This window comes from Panicum hallii, chromosome 2, assembly GCF_002211085.1.
Source record: "Panicum hallii strain FIL2 chromosome 2, PHallii_v3.1, whole genome shotgun sequence".
Taxonomy (NCBI): Eukaryota; Viridiplantae; Streptophyta; class Magnoliopsida; order Poales; family Poaceae; genus Panicum; species Panicum hallii.
In genome coordinates, this window is record NC_038043.1 from 1,937,334 (window position 1) to 1,962,289 (window position 24,956).

At 48.4% G+C, this 24,956-nt stretch overlaps 5 protein-coding genes across 6 annotated transcripts; 2 read left to right on the forward strand and 3 right to left on the reverse strand.

The window, feature by feature from the left end:
* Window positions 1–2,125: 2,125 nt before the first annotated feature.
* LOC112879725 (anthocyanidin 3-O-glucosyltransferase 2-like) lies at window positions 2,126–4,325 on the reverse strand. The gene is made up of 2 exons (XM_025944101.1): window positions 2,560–4,325; window positions 2,126–2,386 (listed from the first exon to the last, which is right to left on the reverse strand). Exon 1 carries the CDS (start codon window positions 4,075–4,077, stop codon window positions 2,620–2,622), a length of 1,458 nt encoding a protein of 485 aa, XP_025799886.1. The 5' UTR covers window positions 4,078–4,325; the 3' UTR covers window positions 2,126–2,386; window positions 2,560–2,619.
* Window positions 4,326–5,240: 915 nt separating this feature from the next.
* LOC112882617 (probable glutathione S-transferase parC) lies at window positions 5,241–6,279 on the reverse strand. Its single transcript, XM_025947707.1, has 2 exons — window positions 5,902–6,279; window positions 5,241–5,759 (listed from the first exon to the last, which is right to left on the reverse strand). The coding sequence occupies exons 1-2, from the start codon at window positions 6,235–6,237 to the stop codon at window positions 5,412–5,414; spliced, it is 684 nt and encodes a 227-aa protein (XP_025803492.1). The 5' UTR covers window positions 6,238–6,279; the 3' UTR covers window positions 5,241–5,411.
* A 6,039-nt stretch (window positions 6,280–12,318) lies between these two features.
* LOC112880058 (peroxisomal membrane protein 13) lies at window positions 12,319–15,315 on the forward strand. The gene is made up of 5 exons (XM_025944521.1): window positions 12,319–12,448; window positions 13,399–13,638; window positions 13,731–14,038; window positions 14,543–14,635; window positions 14,726–15,315. The coding sequence occupies exons 1-5, from the start codon at window positions 12,442–12,444 to the stop codon at window positions 14,915–14,917; spliced, it is 840 nt and encodes a 279-aa protein (XP_025800306.1). The 5' UTR covers window positions 12,319–12,441; the 3' UTR covers window positions 14,918–15,315.
* A 661-nt stretch (window positions 15,316–15,976) lies between these two features.
* On the forward strand, window positions 15,977–19,091 carry LOC112880057 (peroxisomal (S)-2-hydroxy-acid oxidase GLO5). 2 transcript variants are annotated; one of them, XM_025944519.1, is made up of 9 exons: window positions 15,977–16,134; window positions 16,219–16,421; window positions 17,118–17,242; window positions 17,528–17,574; window positions 17,692–17,769; window positions 17,851–17,975; window positions 18,119–18,318; window positions 18,401–18,606; window positions 18,694–19,091. In XM_025944519.1, the coding sequence occupies exons 2-9, from the start codon at window positions 16,282–16,284 to the stop codon at window positions 18,880–18,882; spliced, it is 1,110 nt and encodes a 369-aa protein (XP_025800304.1). In that variant the 5' UTR covers window positions 15,977–16,134; window positions 16,219–16,281; the 3' UTR covers window positions 18,883–19,091. The 2 variants fall into 2 exon arrangements, with proteins under 2 accessions (XP_025800304.1, XP_025800305.1); XM_025944520.1 differs by having other exon boundaries at window positions 15,983–16,134; window positions 16,245–16,421.
* On the reverse strand, window positions 19,068–21,607 carry LOC112880060 (protein TIFY 5-like). Its single transcript, XM_025944522.1, has 2 exons — window positions 20,846–21,607; window positions 19,068–19,729 (listed from the first exon to the last, which is right to left on the reverse strand). The coding sequence occupies exons 1-2, from the start codon at window positions 21,137–21,139 to the stop codon at window positions 19,355–19,357; spliced, it is 669 nt and encodes a 222-aa protein (XP_025800307.1). The 5' UTR covers window positions 21,140–21,607; the 3' UTR covers window positions 19,068–19,354.
* Window positions 21,608–24,956: the final 3,349 nt, after the last annotated feature.

Genomic DNA, 24,956 nt, shown 5'->3' on the forward strand with positions numbered 1-24,956 from the left:
AATAACTTAGAGAAAAATTAAAGGTATCAACAGAAAAAGATCCAATAGAACAAAACCAGATTAGAAATCGAGTTGCTTTTTCAGCGAAGAGGCACAGGCGTGACTGGAGGCATTGAGATGCATCCACATGCAACCAGTTGTTTGACACATTTTTTGCCGGGCGCTTAGTTTCTGCATTGGACCAGTTTTGAGCTTATTAGGCTCCTTTCTTTTGTTGTTGGACGTTGCTCGGCAGAACTCCTGCCTTTTTTTTTCAAAAAAAGAGGACTGTGGGCTTGAGGCTTGCGACTACTACCAGGGTCACGGCATCTTCCATCCCTAGGCGTCGTATGTATCTGCACGTGCTAGTGCTTATTGGCCTTTGTTTATCCTAGTTTACAGTTCATAAATATGCGCAGATAGATCCAGCATGTAAGTAGTCTAAGTGAACGCGCGCAAATCCAATTCCACGACCGCTCGCCAGAGCTACCGCTGGCTCGCGGTGTGCCTGATACGCACCACTCCAGGGGTCCACCTTAGTACGTCTCCCACCTTCCACATAAGTTACGTTCGTTTTCCTTTTCTTTCCTTCATTTCCTATTTTATTTTTATTTCTTAACACGTGGTAGCTACAATCATTAGCATGGGTAAATTATTAGTTCTTCCATTTCTTTTTCTTTCCTTTCATTTCCTCATACCTTCTTATTTAACACGTGGGTAGCTACAATCATTAGCTATATGGCTAATAAATTCATGTGTTTGAAAAGTTTTCCTAGAAGAAGTTATGCGCAAAGTTGTGAAAGTTGTGCAGAATAAGTTGCGTGAATAGATTTACTATGGCGTTGATTACTTGTACAAATTATTTTATAAAAGTTAGGTTAGAAAAATTATGCGGATAAGTTATGCCTAAAAGTTTGTTCAAAACTTCTCTAACAAAAATTTCATTGAAAAGATATTTTAAAAAATTGGACATAAAAGTTATACACAAAAATTATATACACAACTTTGTAACTTTTTAAAAATGGAAAATTACGGAAAATAAAACTTTCAAAAAAAGGAAATTTTTGTGTTGTCGGAGGTCGATCGCTCGCAAGCCTCCTGGTGCACGCTCGCGAATTAGAGATGAATATTTTCTTTTCCTCATAATACTTCTCATTGTTAACAAAAATTTAATACCAGTGCATCTCCGGCCAGTACTTAACCCCTCACATTGCCTGAAGAAATGCGACTGAAAGAATCCATTAAACTTTAACGCCGCCATAAACGGATCCTTTGAGCATCCGGGAAATTCCGATTAAGGTTTTGTTTGGTACAACCTATAGAGGCTTTGGCTTCTCTCCTATAGCTTACTGTAGCACAAAACTAATAAAGTCAGAAAAATGACTTCACCGGTTTCTACCGCATCTAGTTTATTTTGATGATCTGCTTTCACCGGCTTTGTGCTACAATACGTGCACAATGGTACTAAAATACATGTGCCAGGTTCACGTTTGACTTATGAATCGTAAAGCAAAATCAAAATTGCGCTGCAAAAGTAGGGAAAAAACATAAATACTTCAACATTAAATTTTGCTACTTTCAGCAATCTATAAATTGTTTACTAATTAGTTTGTTCGGTGCAATGTAGTTTTCCTAGGAAAAATTTGAGAAACAAATTTGAAGCCCTTGTAAAATAAGTCGAAAATTGCACCCCTTCAAAGCTCCACTCCTTCCACCCCACCCAACTCCACCAACCACTCTTCTCTTCCCAATGCTTTTGTTATTGTCTCATGTTGGAGGTGCCACTACCTGTGTTGCCCTCTCCCTCCGTCGCTAGCCACCTTGGCGCTCCTTCCCTTCCCCTCAGTTAGAAGCCATTTTTGGTGCTTTCCTCTCCCTCCGTTATCTGTAGCCCCTACCGCTTGTCATGTACACCGCCTCCAAACCTCTACCAAATAAGCTTTACCTCTACAAGAGGCTTGGGGATGTAGAGGTAACTCATGAGGTGGAAACGTTGGCTAATGGAATGTAAACACTAAGGTTTTGAAATTGCTCAAGAGGCCATCAAGCTTCTCAAATAGGCTTTCTGACCTTAATCTCCTCTATGCAGGCATCCAACAAAATATCAGCTAATCAAACAAGAGCAAATACAAACAGAAGGCTGACATTTCTCCATGAAAAAAAACTATGAAATGTTAACATGCATTGAGCAATGCAATCATTACAAATGTCATGTGGGTTTGAAGAATACATGCTAAGAATTAGTTGATTTAGCCTTGATCCCGAACCTGAATTCCCTCTCTACTTTTCCTCCCCGACGAAGACGAGATGTACGAGCTGCACAAGAAGTGGTACGGCATAGAGTGACCGGACAAGAGCTTCTTGTTCTTCTTCTTGCATACGATTTTGGGTGTAAATCTAGTATAAGGGTGTGTTCGTTTGGCATTAGACCCCTCTAAAATTTTTAGAGTGCTCCCTCCCTCTAAAATCTTTAGAGGAATCGCGGTCTTATTAGAGGCTGAATTAGAGAGCTGTTCGGTGCCGGACCTCTAAAGTTTAGATGTTTCGGGTTTTAGAGGGGTGAAACGAACACACCCTAACATTGTGTGACGGAATCATGTTCCGAAGTGAAGAAATAAATGTTCTGGATGAATCATGGAACTACGACGTGCCAAGGGAAGACGATGGCAGTTGCCGACATAGTATATCGTTCGAGAGCCTCTTCAGCGCGGCGGCCGACGAGCCGCCGTCCTCGACGGCGTTCCGGCACGCCGCCTTCATCTCCGCGGCCCGCTCCCTCGCCCTCCTCCCCTCCTCGCCGCCGCCCATCAGCGCCCGCACCGCGCGCTCCAGCTCCGCCGCCTCCACGAAGTTGCCCCTCCTCCTGTCCACCCCCATCGCCACGGCGGCGCCCGCTGCGGCCACCAGCGCGAACGCGTTCAGGTGCTGCTCCGCGTACAGCGGCCACGGCGCCATCGGCACCCCGCACCAGAGGCTCTCTAGGATCGAGTTCCACCCGCAGTGCGTCACGAAGCCGCCCACGGCGGCGCGCGCGAGGATCTCCTTCTGCGGCGCCGCCGTCGGCCACACGAGGCCTCTGCCCCTGGTCCGCTCTAGGAAGCCATCCGGGAGGAGCTCCGCGAGGTTGGCGTCCGTGGGCTGCCGCGATCCGGGCGCCGGCGGGCCGCGCAGCACCCAGAGGAACCGGTGCCCGCTGCGCTCCAGGCCGCGGGCGACCTCGTGCGCCTGCGCCGCCGTGAAGAACCCGCCGCTCCCGAAGCAGAGGAACACCACGGACGCCGGCGGCTGCGCCTCCAGCCACCGCACGCAGTCGTGCGGCGGCTCGGCGGGCGGCGGGAACGAGATCACCGGGCCAATGGGGTAGAGCGCGGGCGCAGGCCCCCCGCGCGTGCAGCGGCCGCCCGCGATGGCGGACAGGGCGCCCCGATCGAGCTCGGTGGCCGTGTTGACGATGATGCCGTCGGCGTCCGCGAACCGCCTGCCGTGGTACGCGTACCACGCGCACTCCGGCCTCGCCCTCTCCATGACCGGCATCGGCAGCCAGAGCGGCGGCACGGGGGGCAGCCCGGGTATGTCCGCCGCGCCCTCCATCTCCTCGAACTCGCCCGCCACCTCCTCGAGCAGCGCCGGCAGGCGCAGGAAGAAGGAGAGCGTGGCGGCGTTGCAAGTGAAGTAGACGTACGCCGGCACGGCGAGCTCGCGGGCCACGTCGATGAGCGGGGTGCAGAAGAGGTCGAGCACCAGCGCGGCCACCGACGGCAAGCCGGAGACGGCCGCCCGGACGTGCGGGACGTGGAGCTCCACGGCCCGGGAGATGAACTCCACGGGGCCCTCGTGGTCCGTCGGGGGCTCCACGGCGGGGAGGCGGCGGAAGCGGACGTCGAGGCCGGCGGCCGCCGCCTCCTCCTCCGCCCGGCGGATGTGGCCCTCGATCTCGGACGCCTGCTGCTCCGTCGGCGGCCGCATGACGAGCACGGTGACCGACAGCGCGCGGCCGCCGCCGGCGCCGCTAGCGAGCAGCCTCTTGCCGGCTTCTAGCATGGGCGTGAGGTGGCCGGCGCCCCAGACCGGCAGCAAGACGACAGTTGGGGTCGCCATTGATGGATTCAGGATGGCTGCAGAAACTCGTTCTTAGGAACAGGATTTTTGCCTGCACTAGAAGAAGAAGCGATAAAGTGACGATGAGTGGATGATGCTTTGCTGCTCTCTACGAGAACAGGATGTAGCAGCTGTCCACTGACGAGAGGCAGTGGTGCCGTCGCTTCTGTCCCCACGTCTTGACACATGGGGTGGGAATCAGCACCGAACCTGAATTGTTTTTTTTTCTCAGAAAGAAGGATTTCCCGCTTTAAAATCAATGTAGTCTCGGCAGCATGCGTTTCTCTTTAGGATTATCCATGATGTGTTGCTGTTGAAGTCTTGAAGATGTCGGTTGGTGACCAGGCAGGGTCAATCATCCTTCCAAGTGCCATGTGCATCCTCCGTGGCTCCGTGTCCGTGAGATCTGCTGCTGCAGCAGTGCAGTACCAGTGTTTGCTGAACCGACTGTGTTTTTACCGGGCTAGTTCCGTTCAGTAGTGCGAGAATACGGATCCTGTTTTTAGTTCAGGACTGGGCTGCATCTTCTTTTCCTATCTGGCCCATTTATCCTGGATCCATTCGTTTTGTAAAAAAATTTTCCTGTCACCAGCGGGAATACGGACTTTGGTGAAATTTCAGCCACATTTTGAGTAATTTTTTCTGGCTATTTTCCAATGAAAAATTGTTTTTAAGTTTATGATCAGGACTGAAAAAGTCTGAAAATTTTATTTTTACGAAAGTTTTTGACCACCCTCTCATCTTATATTCTTATATATCTTGTCCATTCCTGCATTTACAATGTAAGCAATCTCGATTTGAATTTTTACCATACACCAGCGAAAAACATCAGGTCTCATGAAATTTGTACCAAAATCTAAGAAGTTTTTGGTACTTTAATTTTCTTGTAACTGTCCATTTCAAAAGTTTTGGAATTTTTTTCTTCCATTAATGACAAAAGATAGAAATTTTGAACCTTGATTGTACGTCTGAGTTTTGAGCCATACATTTTGAGAAGTTGGTAGGTATCAGGTATATGTAGCCTTTTTTTTGTTCTGTATCACTTCCACTCCATTTTTTCCTAGAGCTTTATGCATCTATATATGCAAGTTACCTTGAAATGACTGAACAACGTTTTGAGTTAGTTTTTACATGACCAAAGTCGTCAGGTGTTTGTGCCATTGTCCATTGTTTGCGTGTTTTCTTGTAAAATTCAAACCGGAGTTTATCAGACCAAACTTCGGTAAGACATCGATGACACGACACAACAATCTGATACACCAACTGAAAGCTGCAAGCCTGCAACAACGAGATCAAGCAACTCAAAGCACGGGTCCTGCCTAGCCCATCGCCCTCTACTGCTTGACCCCGAACTTGCTCTGGAGGAACTGGACGAACTCGTACACCTTGTCGGGGTCGGTCAGTGCCATGGCGACGCTCTCGCGCTCCCTGCAGAGCTTGGCCCAGGCCACGATCTTGGGGCAGCATTTCTCGACGCTGAACCCGCCCAGCTTCTCGTAGGTGGGGAACCAGGAGGTGAAGGGCACCAGGGCGACGTCCACGAAGCCAAAGTTGTCGCCGCCGAAGTAGGGCTTGCCGGCGAGCTCGGCCTCCAGGGTCTCGAGGACCTCGATCAGGTCCTTCTTGGCCTGCTCCTGGGCGTCACCCTTGAGCTTCCACAGCCGAGTTTGGCAGTCGTAGATCTAAGGATAACCAACAAAGAGATTACATACTATATCAGGAACCATGAAGCATCGACAACAGAATTAAGGACAAGAACAGCGAGAGAATGAAGGAGAAGAGACGCGTATATTATACAGACGGAGAGAACGGAACAGAGTATACCTTCTTGTCGATGTAATCGGCCCAGAAGCGCGCCTGCGCGCGGGCGTAGGGGTCGTCGTCGCGGGGCAGGAGCGGCGGCGCGGCGTCCGGCCAGGCCTCGTCGACGTACTGGACGATGGCGAGGGACTCGCAGACGGGCCTGCCGGCGTGGAGCAGGACGGGGATCTTCTTGTGGACGGGGTTGGAGCGGAGGAGCAGGTCGCCCTTGTTGAGGAGGTCCTCCTCGCGGTACTCGTAGGGCACGCCCTTCTCGGCCAGCGCGATCCGGCAGCGCTGCCCGAAGGGGCTCACCCAGAAGTCCAGCAGCACCACCTCTGGACGAAGATCCGCGGCCATTGCAAGGTGCTCGATCGGCTGTTTCTCTTGTTGTGGGTTTGATTTGGTGGATCAGTTAGTTTCAGCAGAGGCCGGGTGGCAGATTTATAGAGGCGATCGTGCCGAGGGTTTTTGGTCAGCAGTGACGGCAGCCTATTCTGATTTCTGGTTTCTTTTACAACCTACGCACCTCGATCCAACTCTCATCAAAGGAAGTTGGATGGATTTCTTTTCTCATGTGTCTGGGAGGTCAAAAAGATGGACAAGAATATGATTGCATCGTCGCGGCTTGCGTCATGGACGGATCAGTTTGCATGTCTCCTGCTGGACTACGACTAGCGTACGTGCGTGTTGGATTATTATCGGTGTAGTGTCCAATGATGAAGATGATAAAAAAAAGTTCGGAGAAATCAAGCACGGTTCTTCGATGGTTCCCAGGTACGGTGGACTGAAAGTGATCGACGTGCTCGACCGGCTTATGATTCCTTGGCTTGATCCCCACCATCATCTGCTGGCCTAGACTGCAACTAACCAGCAGCACCTCAAGCTGCTAACCCTCGATCCGCGCATCAACACGCACGCAGCATCAGCATTTCCCTGCTGCCCGCCTCATGCTGACGACCCTTATAATGACCCGCCAGCTGATCCTCCCCTTGGTTCTTCTTGCCTCCCTGCAGGTGGCCTCTCTGTCAGGTTTAAAGGCATGGCGAATGAACAAATAAATATTTTCAGGATCATTCTGATAAACACAGGTTGCTTGACTAAACAATTCAAGACTTAAGTTATATTACCTTGCTGCTTCGGCTTTGATTCTAGCTATCTCGTCCTGTATGATTCCGGCTGTCTCGTCGTCTTTAATTTCGCCAGCAATTCATCAACCTCCTTCTCCATCCTCCTAGTACCTTCGACTACCTGGGCTTCAATATGCCTTGTCTATCCTGCTGGGAGTAACAGTCGTATTAAGGGAACACAGCTGAGATGGCAATGCAAGAGTAAAAGCTCGATCATGGAAGAAAACGCAGTAGCTAGCTAGCAAGCACTGCAAGTTCGGGGGTTTTATCATGTACAGAGTACACCTGCATGTCACTTTCTTACGGTTGTCTAACACCTAAGTACGTGTTTTGTGCAAGTTTTCAGTTACATCATCATATAATACATGCCACAGCCGGACCAGCAAATTAAACACTAGGCTTCAAATTAAACTCCAATGTATGAGTAGCAGCGAGAGGCCTAAACAATGTTGCTGTTCGCTCAAACGAGTATAGGTTAGGCTAGGGTCATTTGGATCCTCCGGACTAATTCTTTTAGTCCCATCACAGGATGTTTGGACATCAATTAAAAATATTAAATATAAACTAATTACAAAATCAATTGCATAAATGGAGACTAATTCGCGAAATGAATCCATTAAGCCGGATTAGTCCATAATTTGATAATGTTGTGCTACATTAAACATACACTAATGGTGGATTAATCAGGCTTAATAGATTCATCTTGTGAATTAGTCTCCATTTATGCAATTAGTTTTATAGTTAGCTCATATTTAGTCCCTCTAATTGGCATCCAAACATCCGATATGATCTTGACCTCTGATCCAAACAACCCCTTAATTTACTTTAGTTGGTTCTATTTATATCATAGAGTACACACAAGAAGATCGATCTCATCAAATTTCTCAATTGGCGCGGCGGAGTCAAGAACTGGCTAGGGAAGTGGCGATCGATCGGCCAGTGCGCCGGCGAATCCAACTGCATGCTGCTGCACGCATCGGCGGCGTCGGCGTCCATGGATCGATCTCGATCGAGAGCGGAAGGGCCCGGCGTACCTGAGGCGCGCGAGAGCCGTCGAGTCACGGGGATGCGGATCCCACCCAATATACTAGTCCTGGCGAGATAGCGCGCGCAGCAACCATGGAAGGAACCCACACGCAGCTGCCGGGGAGGATCGGAGCGTCGTCGGCCCTAGCAACAACAGGTGCCCGCACCAAATACACCAGCATTATATAATACCTGAGGTCATTTACGTGCCAACTTGTCTAATCACGCTTACTCAGAAGAATCATTGTATTAATTGGTACATTTGAAAGGTACCCTAAGAAATAATTGGTTTAGGCGAATCCTTTGTGGTTGAGTCCAAAAAAAGAAAAAATATTGCGAGAAATTGACAGGTAGGATTTTCATTTCTTCTTCAAAGGAAGAGTTCCTTTTGATGTAAGAATTGCCTTTCCTTGATATCGAACATAATGTATAAGAGGATCCATAAAGAACTATATGGTTTTTCAAAAAAACCTGGGTACATTGCCTAAAAATACTCCATCTTCCTAGAAAAGTGGATTTGCTCCGGAAAGAAATACTACGTAAAGAGAAGAGGGATATGAAATATCCATACTCGATGCCAAGTCACTTGATATTATACCTCCCGGGCCAGGCACATCGATCCTCTCGGATGGACAGTGCTGGTTCCCTTGTGGCATGAGCGGAGCCATGTCGATGCATGGGTATGCACAGGGCAGCAAACAAATCAATAAGCAAATAGCCGAACATGCACACGGCAGCCTGTCCTGCCCACTCAGTCCTTGGCCTTCGTGATTCCACGTGCCTCTTGCCCTATCGCCTCCCCTATCAATTTTCCACACACCGCAGCCCTCACACTGATTCATCTCAGCTCTGTCACTTTCTTCGACACCCCAGTCTACAAGATCCAGTAATGGTGGCCTGTTCGACGCGCATGGCACCGCGCAAGTCGTAGAGCCCAGGCCCGCAAGGTAACAAGGGAGCTGACGGCTCGGCGCGCGCACTGCAGGCACCACTGCTTCCAAGGCACCAAACGAATCCAAATTAAAAATAAAATTATTATAAATTTCTTTAAATATTTTGTAATTTCTCTCAATACCATGGAATATATTTAATTTAAACAAACTGCATTTTTAAATTTATACTATTTTGATCTCTCATGTTTTTTTAACTTAACGGTTTCTATTGGCTTGGGGATACCAAGTGCCAATTCCGGACTCCGCCACTACTTTCTCCTATCATCTTGAAGATTCCACTTCCACCTTACAACTTACTCCAGTATTCGGTTAATTTCTTCCCTAAAAGAGGGATTATTGGAGGGGACTGAGCTAGGGGCATTTTGATAGGAATTCAATCCCTCACAATCTTCTCTAATCCTGTTCAATTCAAACCGATTGGGCATGTTTATAATAAGTCTATTTGGATAGTAGGGAGGGGAGAGAAGGTGTTAGGATTGATCTCGTTCGACTCGGTCCAACGAGCGAGTCGGAGTCTTTGATCACACCCTGATTGGGGGCGCTCAACCGAGATGTGGTTGGTGGCTCGCGCATAGCTATACAGAGAAGGTGGGGCCGTGAGGGCACGCACACCAAGGTTCACCGTGCCCCAAAACCCCACCGATAAAACCCTAACCGATCTGCTGGGAGCGCTGAAGCGGCAGGAAACTCGCCACCTTCCGTGCCGCGCCGTCACCGTCATCCATGACCACACCGCCCACCTCTGCGGTCTCGACGCCGCGTTCTCAACTACCAACATCGCTCCCGCATCCCCAACACCGACACCGTCGCCATGACGAGCTCCTTCACCAGGCCCGATGGTTATTCATTCTCTCTCTCCCTCTGCTTCTCTCTGTTGGTGTAACTTGGGCCTAAACCTCGTTGTTTATCTCACTAATAATACAAGAACCCACCTGATCTGCTCCTAGAGGTCCTGTTTAAGCCAACTGAAGGACGTCATATGGTAGACCGGAATAATGGAGAGAACCACTCAGCCCGCGTGAGAATTCCAACCAGGTAAGCGTGCACTGATTTTATCAATGAGCAGCACCTGCTTATCTTTTCTTGCCTTGCCGATGTGTAAGGGCAGCCCTGGTAGCCAGGGTCGTAGGCTATAGAGCTTAGACTTTTGTATGTTGGTCATCAACTTACATACAGCCTTGAAAATTTTTTTACAACATCTTATACATGCCTTGCCTCTTTTAACTATATAGCTGCAGCTTTGAAAATTTACATGTATGTCCAGTTCTATCTTAATTATATGCACTTTTCATAATAACTTTATTGGATATTACAAAATTCCATCTAGTTGAAAATAGTTGTCCAAACTATATCCTGGAAACAGCGTAGTTGCTTGGCAAATATTTGTAACTACTCGAGGAGGAGCAAGCGCATAACACAGGCCACAAAAAGAGGGGCTCGATCTCAAAACAGCATAACTAAATCAATAGCTATATAGAAGAGCTCAACACCGACAAGTTGTCACCAAGACGAGCTACTTTGTCTTACCACATGCCATAACAGAGTGCACTCTTTATTAAAACAGAGTGCCCACACCTATTTTTTTTTGCCTGTGGGCACCTCAATCAGCGTGCAAAAATAAATAGCAATGTGAGGTAAGAACCAATAAAAGCAGTTGCAGTATGGAACAGTGCTCGACCAAAACCAGTAGCAGCAGGCTTAATCAAGTACCGCCAGGTCATGCTTCCTCTTGGCTTATTGATGGCAGCGTCTCTAGGAAAAAAGAGAGAGGGAGAATTTATGCATAAATGTTAGGATCATTTCATTCGAGTTAACTCATAATGGTAAGGGTAACAAATATATAGCGCCTTCGGTACGGTGTAGTTACCTCGCAACCTCGATTCTAGCTATCTTGTAATCTATTTTTCTAGCGAGCTCGTCATCTATCTCCGTTCCCACATCTCTTAAAATCACCGACAAATCTTCAACCTCACCCTAATCCATCTTCCTAACATGATCGGATTTAGCTCCATCACCACGTCCACCCTGCTAGAAATAATTACATATACACATGCAGCTCAGATGGTGGCAATGCACGACAGCATGAGTAAAATCTTAGTGATCACAGCATGAGTAGTAAAATTGCAAGAAATAAGTAATCGTGTCTTCAGCACTGAACTTCCACCAACTCTAGTTCAATCAATATTTCTTCCCCCATTCAGTTTTTAGGAGTTTAACCGCTAATGTAAAAAACTAAGCAAAATCGGCTACACAGCAACTTATATTAGTCGTTGTGTCTTCAATATAATTAGAATTTTATTAGCATATATATATATATATATTGATGTAAACATAGTTATAAATAAGATAACAGTGATTAAGGTTACATTCCAAATGGGAAAAATAAAATCATAAGGACAAATGTTAGAAGATAGAAGATCCACTAAAAAAAACTCTGGGCTCTGGATCAAAATCTTGTCTTCGTTAGTGTCCGGAGGAAAAGCTCCCGGGAAGAAAATGCAATGGCTCGCTCTCTAGATGCTGTCACACATGCAATCCTTTAAATATAAACTTCTGGGCGTTGACAGGAAGACAAATTGAGTAACAATCTGTTAAAATCGTGCTGTTTACGTAAAAAAAAAGGAAGAATTGCAAAATAGGAAACCCTTTTGACACTGATTCTTAGTGACATCAGTCTCATCCTGTGGATCATCCTACATGTAGAATTGGTTTAACCGACCTAATTAAATCCTACAAGATGAGTATTTAGTTTTGTGATAGCCGATATGAGGTAGAGAAGTCAAGAACTAAAATAGTTTGGCCAGAGACCGTTGATCGAGTTGGTGGATGAATCGCACGCCCAGCATGGTGGATGGATCCAGAGAAGGCGGCGCGCGCACAGTACGTACCTGGGAGGTGGCAGGCCGAGAGCCCGCCGGCGGCGACTCACTGGTGCCCGGTTCCGTAAGGGTGGCAGACGGAGAGCCCGGCGGCGACTCATCCGGCGCTCCATGGCGGCGACCGGGCAACAGGCAGGATCTTGAGGAGGACGTTTACCCTAAACCCTGCCGGTGTCGTGTTGTCAGTTGGTTTTGCCTGTTTCATTCCACGATCTGGCTTCGATTCTTTAATAACTCATCTTTTTTTTTTCTTGGCCAAGGGGAATAACAGCGTGGGCCGAGCTGACCTGTGTGGGCCAGAATGTTGCCTGCCTGGGCTTCGTCCGCCTTAGATCTCCACACCTCTTAACATGTGGGCCGAACCGGCGGCCGTCTTCACGGGCCTCAGGTTAGTGGCGGCCCATACCCCTAGGCGAGGCGTGCACGGACGGACGCGGTGCCCCTCCGCCCCGGCCGGTTTTTTATCCGCGTTTGACTCGACTCGAGCGAGCGCGTGGACCAGACCACAAAGCCCCGGACCCGGCGCTGGCGGAGGGCGGCACGGGATAGCGGCGGAGAGGAACTCGCGCGCACGCCATGTCAGGTGGGTTCCTCGCTCCCCCCCCGGGCCCCAACCCTAGATCCCCCGATTCGCGCCCGATTCCTCGATTCGACTGCTCGATTCGGCGCGGAATCGGCCGCTCCTCGAGCGCCCGACCGAATCTTACCGCCGGTTGCTCGATTCGTGGCCGGATTTCTGCCCCCCGAGCTGCCGGGGAACGCTGGATTCCACCCCCCCCCCCCCCCCCCGACTTGCCTTCCCAATTGGATAGGAGGGATTTGGGGGAATCGTGGGTTTTTTCCTGGCTGATGAGGCTGGGTCCTGCTGGGCGAGTAGATTTGGTGCTGAGGTTGTGTGCCACTGCCAAGCACATGTGGATCCTGAGAGCTGCTGGGTAGCCGCGTTGGATTTAGCCTCCAGGCGGTCGCGTGGCTTGGGTCCCTGCGGAATAGGTTCTGCTCGTGGGAAATTTTGGGCGGCTCCGAGCTTGTGGTCTTCCACGGCTCATGATCTGGGGCTTGGGCCTTTGTGTTTCTAGTTCAGCAGTCAACCAAACCGCTGTTTGTTCCACAAAGTAATACTGACAACGATGGTGGTGTTGATGCTGTGCTTTACGACAATTGAATGAGGCTCCCAACTGAGCATGCTCATCATCTCCTTTGGGAGCCTTGTGCTCTTGTACCATGCATGGCAGTAGCCGCTGTACATGCTTTAACTTTTCTGCTAAAATTAACTGACTGCAATCTTGCTCTCCACTCTGTTACTAGTGAGCACCACTGTGATGCCCTTAAGTTAGCTGTATCGTGCAAGCGGCTGGGAACATTTGAGCCGCTGCCCTCGCTTTACTTTGCGGCTAAATCAACGGATGCTGTTTCCTTAGCGCCGCCGCAATGCTCTTAAGTTATTCATCCGAATTCTGCCTGACATAACCCTTGGATTTTCTTAAAGGTTGAGATGAATTCTGATGTTAACATGTAATAAGCACTCTACAGGTTCGCCACCAAAGCCGTGGGAGCGTTCTGGTGGTGAGGGCACGTCCGGTCCAGCGCCCTTCAAGCCTCCATCTGGCGGCAGCACCAGCGACGTCGTTGAAGCCTCTGGCACTGCTAAACCTGGAGAAAACGTCACTGCAGCGGAGAGGAATGTCTCTGCCAACAATGTAAATAGCACCGTGTCGAGGCCGATGCCACAACGGCCTTGGCAGCAAACAGGATACGGAAACACCTATGGAGGTAATCCACGTTTTGAAAGTCAGTTGTCTGGTAGTCCTCTTAGAAACACAATTTTGGTTCTGAGACCCTCACATTTCCTTTTTGTGGTGCAGGATATGGTGGATCCAACATGTATAGTTCATATGGTGGATTGGGCAACACTTACGGTAGTGGTGGGCTCTATGGAAATAGCATGTACTCGAGTTACGGAGGAGGTTATGGTGGAGGCATGTACGGTGGTGGGATGTATGGTGGAGGCATGTACGGCGGGATGGGAGGCTATGGTGGTTACGGCATGGGGGGAATGGGTGGCATGGGTGGTATGGGTGGTATGGGCATGGGTCCTTATGGTAATCAGGATCCAAATTCAATGGGCCCTCCTGCATCTCCGCCAGGTTTCTGGGTGTCCTTCCTACGAGTGGTAATATACTTTTTCCTGATACATGCCATTAATCGTTATTCTGAATTCTTAAAATTGATCCAGTGCATGTTAAAGTCTTACAGCCTTTAAAAATGTAAAGTTATCTGAGGTGTTGTTTATAAACATTTGCAGTGATTCCAGGGTTTCAAAATGTCCAATGAGTCACATTCACACCCACTAATTATTTCCAGTTCCCCTTGTGAATCCAAAACACTCCATTATGAAGTTGCATATAAGTTATTTACACGACCATTTGTCATTTCTGTTCACCCATTTAGTTCATTGTTGCAATCTGTGTGCTTTATCATTATGAAGTTGTTATATTTGGCCATATTCAGTAGTATTTTTAAGGATTGATTTTTTTCCATCTCTGCAATATGCAACTGTAATTAGGTTACATATCTTTCTTACAGAGAGTTTGTTGAAGGATCACCACTTTTTTCGTGCTTTAAATCACACTTAATCTGTTACACGCAACACTTTAACTGGTTTCAATGACTGCAGATGCATGGTGTCGTCAATTTCTTTGGGCGAATCTCGTTCCTTGTTGAACAGAACACTCAAGCATCCTATTTTTTCATGACAGCCATGTTGCAGGTCTGCTGTCTTGCAATTTCTCTCGTCACAATTGTTTCAAATAAGTTGCTTATCATTATACTGAAATTGCCACAATCATCATGGTGTCAGCTCTTTGATCGGTCTGGTATGCTCTATGGCGAGCTTGCACGTTTTGTGCTGCGTCTGCTAGGAGTCAAAAGAAAGCCAAAGAAGGGCAGCCTTCAGGGACCAGAGGCCCCGGCATTCAAGGAACCTAGCCAGCAGTTTATGGAGGCACCATCGAAAGCAGGAAACAACTGGGACAATGTCTGGGGAAATTAAGATGCCTGTGTGCCAGTAAGATTTATCATATAGAAACACATCCAGTTTAAGGAGCAAAGCACAGGACTTGCCTGTCTTTTGGATCAGAAAGAGGAGTTCCAGTTCAGATATCTGTTAGGGGGGAACTAGGGAAAGTTGTGAAGAAATTTCTGTGTCTCGTCTACCCTTCACAAATTTGCCTTGCTGTGGCCCATCACACCGGCAGGGTTTTGTCGCAACTGTAAGCCTGATGAAGATTGGTTTGCCAGTGCGCTGATATGTAGCTGCTGTTGTGGTATGTATGCGGGCGTTGGTTGTATCTCTCTCTGGGTATAGTTTCCGTGAAAAGAGTACAGCAATGTATGTGTACGGTTTACCATCTTATCTAATTTGGCTTTGAATATGGGCGTGGCGAGAAACCCTTCTGTTGTGTTGGTACCTTTTGTGAGTACGCTTGGTCACTGAACTGTGACAGTAGCATGAAAAAAATCCAATTCTTCTCCGTGAATTTTGGTCGATATTTGCTTAATGCCTTGCCTCCAGGCTACTCTCTGCTAAATCATTTGCATTGCCCGGCACAAAACCAACCTCAGACAAGAAGGTTGTTGCGACTTGCAACGGTCAGGCTCACACGAAGAATTCTTGTATATATTTTTATATTATATGAACTGTCATGTGACTAAGCCCAGCAGGAGATGCATCTGCCGCCTCATCTTGGCCGTGGCTTGCCTATAGTGCACCTAAAAGCTGACAGACTGCAACGTAGGAAGCAGGTACGCTTCTGATAAACCCTGGAGCAAACTCCTGCTGTTGTCCCATCTTCAATTAGACACAAAAGCATTCTGAAGACAGAAAGAAAACCTGAAAACCGGGAGCAATTTTTGTGACAACGAGAAGAGGTAAACCTGCCAAAAAATTAAGTTAGAGATAAACCTGCCGAACAATTTAGTTTCAGAATAAGGCCTCTGCTTTCCTGGGCACGGAAGGCCAGCGCTGCAGCGGCGGTGCTGAAGCGGATGAGGAAGCGTAGGAGAGCCACCCTATCTTCCAACCTCCAGTGGCTCATCCATAAACCTCTCTCCCTCTCTACAATTACACGGAAATTATTCTGATTGCTATGTCAGTACAAGCAGAAGCTCCAACAATGAGTACCTCATCTCTTATATTACTCTCTTCCTCACCACATCCTCCATTTCTTGCTCCCACTGGTGACCAGTCTCGCCGCAGCCTGCTGCAAGGTAAGAGAGCTACTCCATCACCGTCCTCCATTGATGAATCGCTTGTCTGAATTCTTGATACGTCTGCGTGAATTCTTGGCTCAGTTCCGGCTCGGTTCCGTGTCGCGCAGAGGAAGAAGGGTTGGGGCTCGCCAGGTCTCTGCGGAGATGGGGGAGATCACCAATGTCATGGAGTACCAGGCCATCGCCAAGCAGAAGCTCCCCAAGATGGCGTACGACTACTACGCGTCGGGCGCCGAGGACGAGTGGACGCTGCAGGAGAACAGGGAGGCCTTCTCCAGGATCCTGTAAGAGCCTCCGTCTCCTTCGCTGACTTTGCGCCCCAGTTTCAGCTTGCGAATTGCGATCCTGTGCTTCACCTTCAGTACGTCTAGGCCGGTTCTAGCTAGGAAAAACATGAAGAGGAAAGGGCACAAGTTATGTTCATGGATCATGCTCTACTACTCCTTTAATTTCTGTAAAATCTAACCTATCTATTTTGGGGTTGAAATTGTGCAGGTTAGTTTAGTGAACATGCTCGTCCAGTCCTCATATTGTTATCTTTGTAAAAAAAAAACACACCAGATTGTGTTTCAGGGGGTTTTCCGCTCACTGTTTCACTCATCAACTGCATCTAGTATGTTCATACTAAAGCTACAACTTAGTAGCCAAGGAATAAAATAACGGCCTCAAGATGGCCTTTGTTTTTCAGTCAGTTCTCATGCTATCTGTTGTTTAGGTTTTTCATGTTATTCATACACTGAAAGGTCTAGTCATGTCATTCCAAATGTCCAAGGGTGCTAACACTTGTGCACAGAATTTTAGCCCTCCTATTGATTTTTGGACTTGGTTGTTTAACAAGTCCTCATGTGCTGTTTCAGACATGGATTGTTCCAAATTCCCATGGGAACTGTACTGTCTTTCATGCTTCCTGCATTCAAATATTTCGCTGCAGAGCTGCACCATTACGAATCTGTTATAAACTCTGTTTTTTTTTCTTTCAGGTTCCGCCCACGCATACTGATCGATGTGTCCAAGATTGACATGACCACAACTGTGCTGGGATTCAAGATCTCGATGCCCATCATGATCGCTCCTACTGCCATGCAGAAGATGGCTCACCCAGACGGTATGTCACAGTAATACTTCAATTTGTTTTGGTTGATTCAAGTATATGCTCCGAAGTCGACACAAACAGCAAAACGTTCTTAGTAATTGATAAGCTTTACTTTCTAAACAACATGTAAATGATTGACTGGCCGTACTACTTCATTTTGTTTTGGTTGATTCAGCTGAATGCTCCACATAACAGCTTAACACGTTTAGTACCAGAAAAAACTTCACTTTCCGATCAACCTGTACATGATTGCCTCTCATCCTGCATTTTGAGCTAAATTTGACATAATGCTTTCAGGCGAGTACGCGACTGCACGTGCCGCATCTGCAGCAAACACTATAATGGTCCGTGAGATGTTCCCGTGGCTTACAATAGAACTTTTTTCACTATAAACTGAACAAACAAAGTCATGCATCTCATGATACTGAAGAAACGTGCCATCATGGCCTGTTCTTTTTCAGACACTGTCATCCTGGGCTACTTCAAGCGTCGAGGAGGTTGCCTCAACTGGACCAGGGATCCGCTTCTTCCAGCTATATGTGAGTACACTGATACTAGCATAAGGATCTTCCTTAACCAGAGTAACCACTAAACTTATCAATGGCCATGAATCTTTGTAGGTCTACAAGGACAGGAAGGTGGTGGAGCAGCTTGTTAGGAGAGCTGAAAGGGCTGGGTTCAAGGCCATCGCACTCACTGTCGACACTCCTCGCCTTGGCCGCAGGGAAGCTGACATCAAGAACAGGTGAGCTGGATCTGCATAAGTATTCACCTTGAAGCGGCTGCACAGGGGTGACAGGGCTGATGTGCTGAAACATCAGAAAGATACGCTCATTTGTCAGAGTTCTTTTCAGACCAGTAGGCTGATTGTGGCTGCTGTTACTGCAGATTTGTTCTGCCACCCAATCTGACGCTCAAGAACTTCGAGGGCCTGGACCTCGGTAAGATGGACCAGGCTGCTGATTCAGGGCTGGCTTCCTATGTGGCCGGCCAAATCGACCGCACCCTGAGCTGGAAGGACGTCAAGTGGCTGCAGACCATCACCACGCTGCCGATCCTCGTCAAGGGAGTGATCACTGCAGAAGACAGTATGCTTTCTCTCATCTCTGCACATTTCAGACAGAAATTGACCGAAACTAACTGAGTTTGCGTCGTGGATTGGTGTTGCAGCGAGGCTGGCGGTGGAGAACGGCGCGGCGGGGATCATCGTGTCCAACCACGGCGCGCGCCAGCTGGACTACGTCCCGGCGACCATCAGCGCCCTGGAGGAGGTCGTGAAGGCGGCTCGCGGGCAGCTCCCCGTGTTCCTCGACGGCGGCGTCCGCCGCGGCACCGACGTCTTCAAGGCGCTCGCCCTGGGCGCCGCCGGCGTCTTCGTAAGTACCGTACCCCGATCCGATCCACATGTAGATGTAGTCCATGCTCGGAGTTGCTCGGCTGATCGGCGGACGCCGTCGCTGCAGGTCGGGAGGCCGGTGGTGTTCGCGCTGGCGGCGGCGGGCGAGGCCGGGGTGTCCAACGTGCTGAAGATGCTGCGGGACGAGTTCGAGCTCACCATGGCGCTCAGCGGCTGCACCTGCCTCGCCGACATCACCCGCAACCACATCATCACCGAGTCCGACAGGCTCCTCGTCATGCCGTCGCGCTTGTAAATAGCACACACCTGCATACTGCGCCGCCCTCGCGGGGACCGCCGCCGTTCGTCCTCGCCGCCGGCGCCGGCCGCGACCGGGATCATGCATGCATGCTCGCTCGATGATACACAATAATTTTGGACCGCATATATGATCGATCACTGTACCGTAAAATCTTACAGATTACATGGACGATCACTGTATTTGATCACAAAATATTTCTTCCATATCATCATGTATTCATGTGAGTGCCTCTAGGTTTGTAAATGTGAAGAACAAAATAACAATTTGCCTTCAGATTTCAAAAACGAAACAACACAAACAACACCAAATCAAATTTCAATCCCGTCGAAAAAAACCAACTAGTATATACTATGTACTGTGAATCTGTGATTGATGCATGCCGCCTCTCATGTCAAAAGAAAAATAAAATAAAAAAGAGAGCCATTTATCTAGCTAGCTAGCAGAAGACTACGGCAAGCCCGGTTGGTCAGTGTCTCATCGCCTGAGCATGCCAGCCGCCGGCGTACGGCGGCGCGACGGCGCCGGCCGTCCTCGCCTTGCGCTTCTGCAGGAACCGCTGCAGCGAGCGCTTCATGGACAGCCCCGAGGCCGCCTGGTCGATCACCGACGCGGCGGCTACGGCGGCGAAGCCCTGCCGGGAAGAACCCGCGGCCAGCGACGCCGCCACCGCCGCCGGTCTAACGTGAGCGTCGCGCGCGCATCGCGCCACGGCGGCGCTACTGCAGCTGCTGCTGCCGCTGTCCTGCAGCTGGCGGTCGCGTTGGTGGCACTGCTGCCGATTGGAGTCTGCTGCCGCCATGATCATCATCTCCTCGTTCGCCATGGAGATGATCGCCCTCGCCTGCGCCAAATTTTTTTTTAACGTATCAGTAATTAGCAGCGGTAACTGGTAACAGCACGTGTTTAACTGCGCATCAGAGATCACTTTATGCATGTAATAAACCGGACTACCGGAGTTGATCGAGACGTGCGTGCGCGCTGCTGCAGAAACTGATGTGATTACACGCGTAGCTGACTCGATCGTCAGAGTCAAAAAGACACTTCTTTTTTCCCCGTGTTGGTTCTGTGCGAGTTCGTCGGCGGCGGCGTTGGTTGCGTGTGCGGAGACGGAGACGCCGACGCCGACGATGAAGACGAAGACAAATTTTGGGAGGCCAAGTATAAGACGGCGAGGCATTTACAGGAGTTGTTCATCGCACAGATAGCACAGCGTGCTGAATTGACGTGCGTGTAGTGTAGGTCAACTGCGCATCTACCAGCTGACGATGCTTCTTCTCTGTCCCCTCGATCTGGCGCAGCACGTGCGGAATTGTTCGCGATAAGTTCCAACCGTATGGAAGATTTGGGCCTAGCCATGACTTGAGACCTCGGAGTCAAATTTAACCTATACTATTTCGTTTCAATAGAACTCACACGTGTCCTTCAAACACTAGTTCATCGAAAGAAAAGGATGTAATAAACTCTAATAATTTCCTGTCAACACTGTACATCATGTACTATATGACCAAGTGTGCTAATTTGATTATTCCAGCTGGTTGCCTAGCTCAATTCCACATCAAAGTGTACCGTCTTTTATTTTTCACGAAGTAACACATGGTTTTGAATTTGCACGCCTCCTACATTTTAACGGAGCTCACGCGCGTCGCCGGCGAGGTGCGCGGTGGCGAAGGGATGAACAACACGGGAGAAGAGGTAGAGCGAGGCTCTCTAATTTCAAGTGGTGGATGGATACCAACTTGTGCTGTTTCAACCTCCAAGCATGTTGAAGTTTTTTTAGATGAATAAAAAACATATCTTGGCCTTTAATTACATCTCCTAAGGTAAGGTGCATTTGGAAGGTATAGGTAGCTACTACTCCGGTAGGAACAAGTCATGCCATGCGTGTATCAAGTAGGATGAACTGATGATTGAAACACACGCAGGAACAAATCATGTCATCATGGAGAATTGGAATTACCTGGACCTCGGTGACGTCGACGGCGCACACCCGGCCGCCGTAGAAGATGGTCATGTTCCTCCTCCTCCTCGCCGCCGCCGCCTGACGTTCCTCCTCCTCCGCCACCACGGCCGCCGCCCGCGGAGTGCCGCTACTGTCCCCCGTGCTCAGCCGCAGGCTGAGCTCGACGCCGCCGCTGCTCCCGTCGCTCTCCTCACCGCTGTCTCCTCCCCCGCCGCTAGCACGACGCCACCGGCGCCCCTGCGCCGCCGCCGGCACCACTCCGGCGGCGACATCACCCCTCCTCCCCTCCATTACTACCTGCTAGCAAACCCTCGCTCGCTCTCGACTCGAGCCGCCGCCGCTTCTCCGATCCTCAACTCGTCTTCTTCTTCCTCCTCTGGCCGTGGCGGCCTGGCCCGCGTATATGTACTCCCCTCCCCGTCGACCTGGCCTCCAGCAAAAATGTGTGCGCGCGGCGGCGTGGGCAGGCTGGTCTCGCCGCGCACGTGGAGAATGCGCGCGCGCGGCGCGAGTCGTGTGAGGGGAGGGCGTGGTGGTGGAGAAAGGAGAGAGAAGCGGTGGAGGCGGAGGCTGCTCGATCTGGCTGGCCGACTAGCGGTGCGGTGCGGCGCCTTTTGGTCTTTTCCCTCCTCGCCCTGCTAGCTTTGCCCGTTTCAACGTGCTTCCAACTGCTGGTTTCGCTTGCACCCTCCATCCATTGGTCTAAACCACACGCACTAATCAAATCAAAGACTTGACCCTTGCTTCCTCCTAATGATCAGACTAAAACGTGCTCATCTCTCTTCGATCCCCCTCTCTCTTTTTTCTCCATTGTCGGCATGTATAATAAGCATGTGTTTTTGCCACCTTTTTCAGTAGAGACTAGAGCGTGGCGTGCTGCTGCCTGCCTTTCTTATGCTGGGTTTAGCACAAAGCTGCTTCCCACGTGTCAGGGGCTGAGTGGCTGGCTGGCCCTTTTTTTAGTAAAAAGCAAGTGGCTGGCTGGCTGGCTGGTTTGTACTACTGTGTAATAGGCACGTGCTTATTTTTTTCTAAAAAAAGGGTACTAATTAATTTTCTTTAGTTTCCACCGCCAATCACGTTTAGACGGTGAGCGAGAGGTCCCATTTTAATTCAGAGCGCTCTCTATTATATTTGATCTCTAGCTAATTTGTTTCCCCCCAGTTTCAACTGGTCCGGCCGACGTGTCAGCGTCGTGGAATCTGATGCCTTGGAACGAACCCGGTTGGTCGAAGACGCCGGGCCGCCTCGCTCCGAATTACGGAAGAAAGATGTTGAGAGTCCACCAAGAAGATCACGTCGAAAGCGAGATTGTTGTTACCTCATCTTTGCAGAAAGTGAAGGTGTCCTCGATCTCTCCAGCATCATGCAACGACGACGAGTAGTTTTTGAGAAAAATCTTGCGTCGGCTCTCTTGATTGTTCTCAAAATAAACGTCTAGGACCAGCAAGGCTTCTGACATTTAAATTTGCAATTTATCGTAGTCTTGAAAGTGACGAGCTAGCTAGCTAGTAAGCTCTCAAGATCGAGACGGCGATGGGCGGCTCGGAAATCCTGACAGCAATACGATTCCAAGATATTTTTTCGGAGCTGCTAGCAAACGACCTTAGGTTGATGTTTCTCTTCATGCATGCGTGATTTCTTCTCAAGTGGCGATGGAGGGTTTTGTAGCCTGGCCTGAGTTCCCCGATGGTGATAATAAATACTATCTCTGTATCAAAATATAGTAACTTTTAGACTTGATCAAAGTCAGCATATTTTCATCTTCGACCAATAGTATCTTTAAAAACAATTATGACAATTGGTTTCGTTAAAGTTTAAAAAGACTGATCCGAGGAAAAATAGCTATATTCTGGGACGGACGGAGGTGGTAGGTAATAACCAAGAAAATCCATAACTAAAATTCTGAAGGAAAATAAAATAATAGGCCACTTAATAAATATCTCCCTCGAAAAATACCTCAACTAGAATAACGAACTTTTGGCTGTTTAAGAAAAACTTTTGGCTCTGTGCCGACCTTGATCTTTTTTTTTTTGAAACAAGGTATATTACTCAAATCCAGAGCGTGAAGAACACGCGCGCGAGATTGAGTCGAGAAATGGCATCGGTCAAAGTGGACATATTTTCCTGTACCCTGCATCTTAGACGTTGAAAGTGCATGGTTGGAAAAGGAACTTGAAATCTTGCATCGATCGTGCATGTGTATATACTACGAAATGGAGGATGCAGATAGCTTAATGTCCTCAGTATTTCGACGTGGGGAATTATCATGGAATAATATAATACAAAAAATTTTAGAGAGTAAAGTCCTGACAAAATTTTGGACGTACGTTCGTACGAATCGAATACTGCAGATCTCAAGATTTTTATTTGCTCTGTGTACTACGTTACTATTTAGTACGTGTCAGAAAGCTGCAATCGTTTTCTTTACGGAATTATTACATAATTTCCTTAAAGCGAAGGGTAGTCGTCCATGCATGGCGAATCCAGAGGGAGAAATGAAGGTAAGCACACATGTATCTTTTGAATTGGCACGTTGGCCAGCAGTTTGGTCAAGAAACAGCTCAGAAAGATAATCGTAATACATTACTTGAATGAAAGAAAATCATTTTCGAAGCATGTCTCCGGTCTCTCTTGTAGCTACGCAGTGCTGGGGTGTTATTTGTTTTTTGCGAAACACAGTACGTACAGACGCAGACGCTCGCATACACGCACGCACACTTATCCCTGTGAATACACCTCGCACACTTACCCCTATGAATACACGCACGTAACCCTACCTTTATAAGCATCTCCCACGGACTGAACTGGCAGATCCTCGAGATTAACGAAGTCACCACATACGCCTCGCTATAGGAGAGATTAACAATATTTTACACAAAAGTACCTGCAAACCCGTTTTGAGAAATAGCTTATTTTAATCTAATTTTCAGACTCCTGAGGAAAAGTTCTAATTTTTAGGGGAGAACTAGTACTACACACTTTCCATGCAATTTCACGGAAAGAAACTAAAGCAAACATGCCATATCTCATGGATATGCATGGAATAAAAAAACAATCTATCGATTTATTTGTAAAAGTGTGTAGGAGGCATGCCCATGGATATGGCAGCATGGTGTGCATCTGGTGGTGTGTGTATATGTGCAGGGGCCATCCTTATAATTGAAAAAAATGGCTTTTTTAAAGGCAGCAAGAAAAACAAAGGGTTCCTAGTTTCTTATCCATGCTCTAATATCTACACATGCGTATGAAAATATGCATTTTTTTAATGCTCTGACAAGGCGCTTCGTGACATTTTTCCACGAGACCCCAACAACTTTACAAGGCACATCATTTTTTTTCGAAAAGGCCGGAAGAGTCGTGTGCATCATAACAATTTAAACCAACCTATATATATATATATATTGAATTATGGATATTGCATTGTCTGGGGATATTCCTCTGTTAATAGCGCATTAAGGTCCTTCTAATTCTGCAAACTGTAAGAGTGTTAAACAATGATTTCTTGGATCTAATTTCTGGAAAGGAAAGGGAGCTAGCTCTGCATAGACATGACGTGACTTTGACGGAAAGGAAATCGAAGTCATCCCATGGTTGGGCCTTGGCTGCACGCCACCACTCATGTCGCCGTTCCCACGCTTCCCCCCAGCCCAGCACGTGCAAAACGAGGCACAGACATGGGAGCACGTGCTAGTTGCATACTTCCATCAGTTAGTTACACTACTCGCCAACTTGTGGGGCCCATGTCGGAGCACGACGCACGCAAGCACGCAGGTTCATTAGCGTGCTAATTCCGTGGCTTTCCTGAGATTAAATCCGAACGCGCAAGTAAATCCGTGTGAATCCTTCTGGAAAAAAAAATCAGTGGGCAAACGGAGCAGCTTTGAGCTGCGAAATCACTGACGCAAAGTCTCACCACTGTCACGTTCAGAAGATTCAGAACGAAACCTCTGAGGATGAACAGAGCATCGTATCCCCACGGATGAGCACATGTCGGATGCTAGGCAGCACATGTGAACGAAACGTACTAATATAATTGAAATATAGTTACACAAAGGAAAAGGAATGGGGTGATGCAATCTTCAAAAAAGAAAATATAGACACAGAG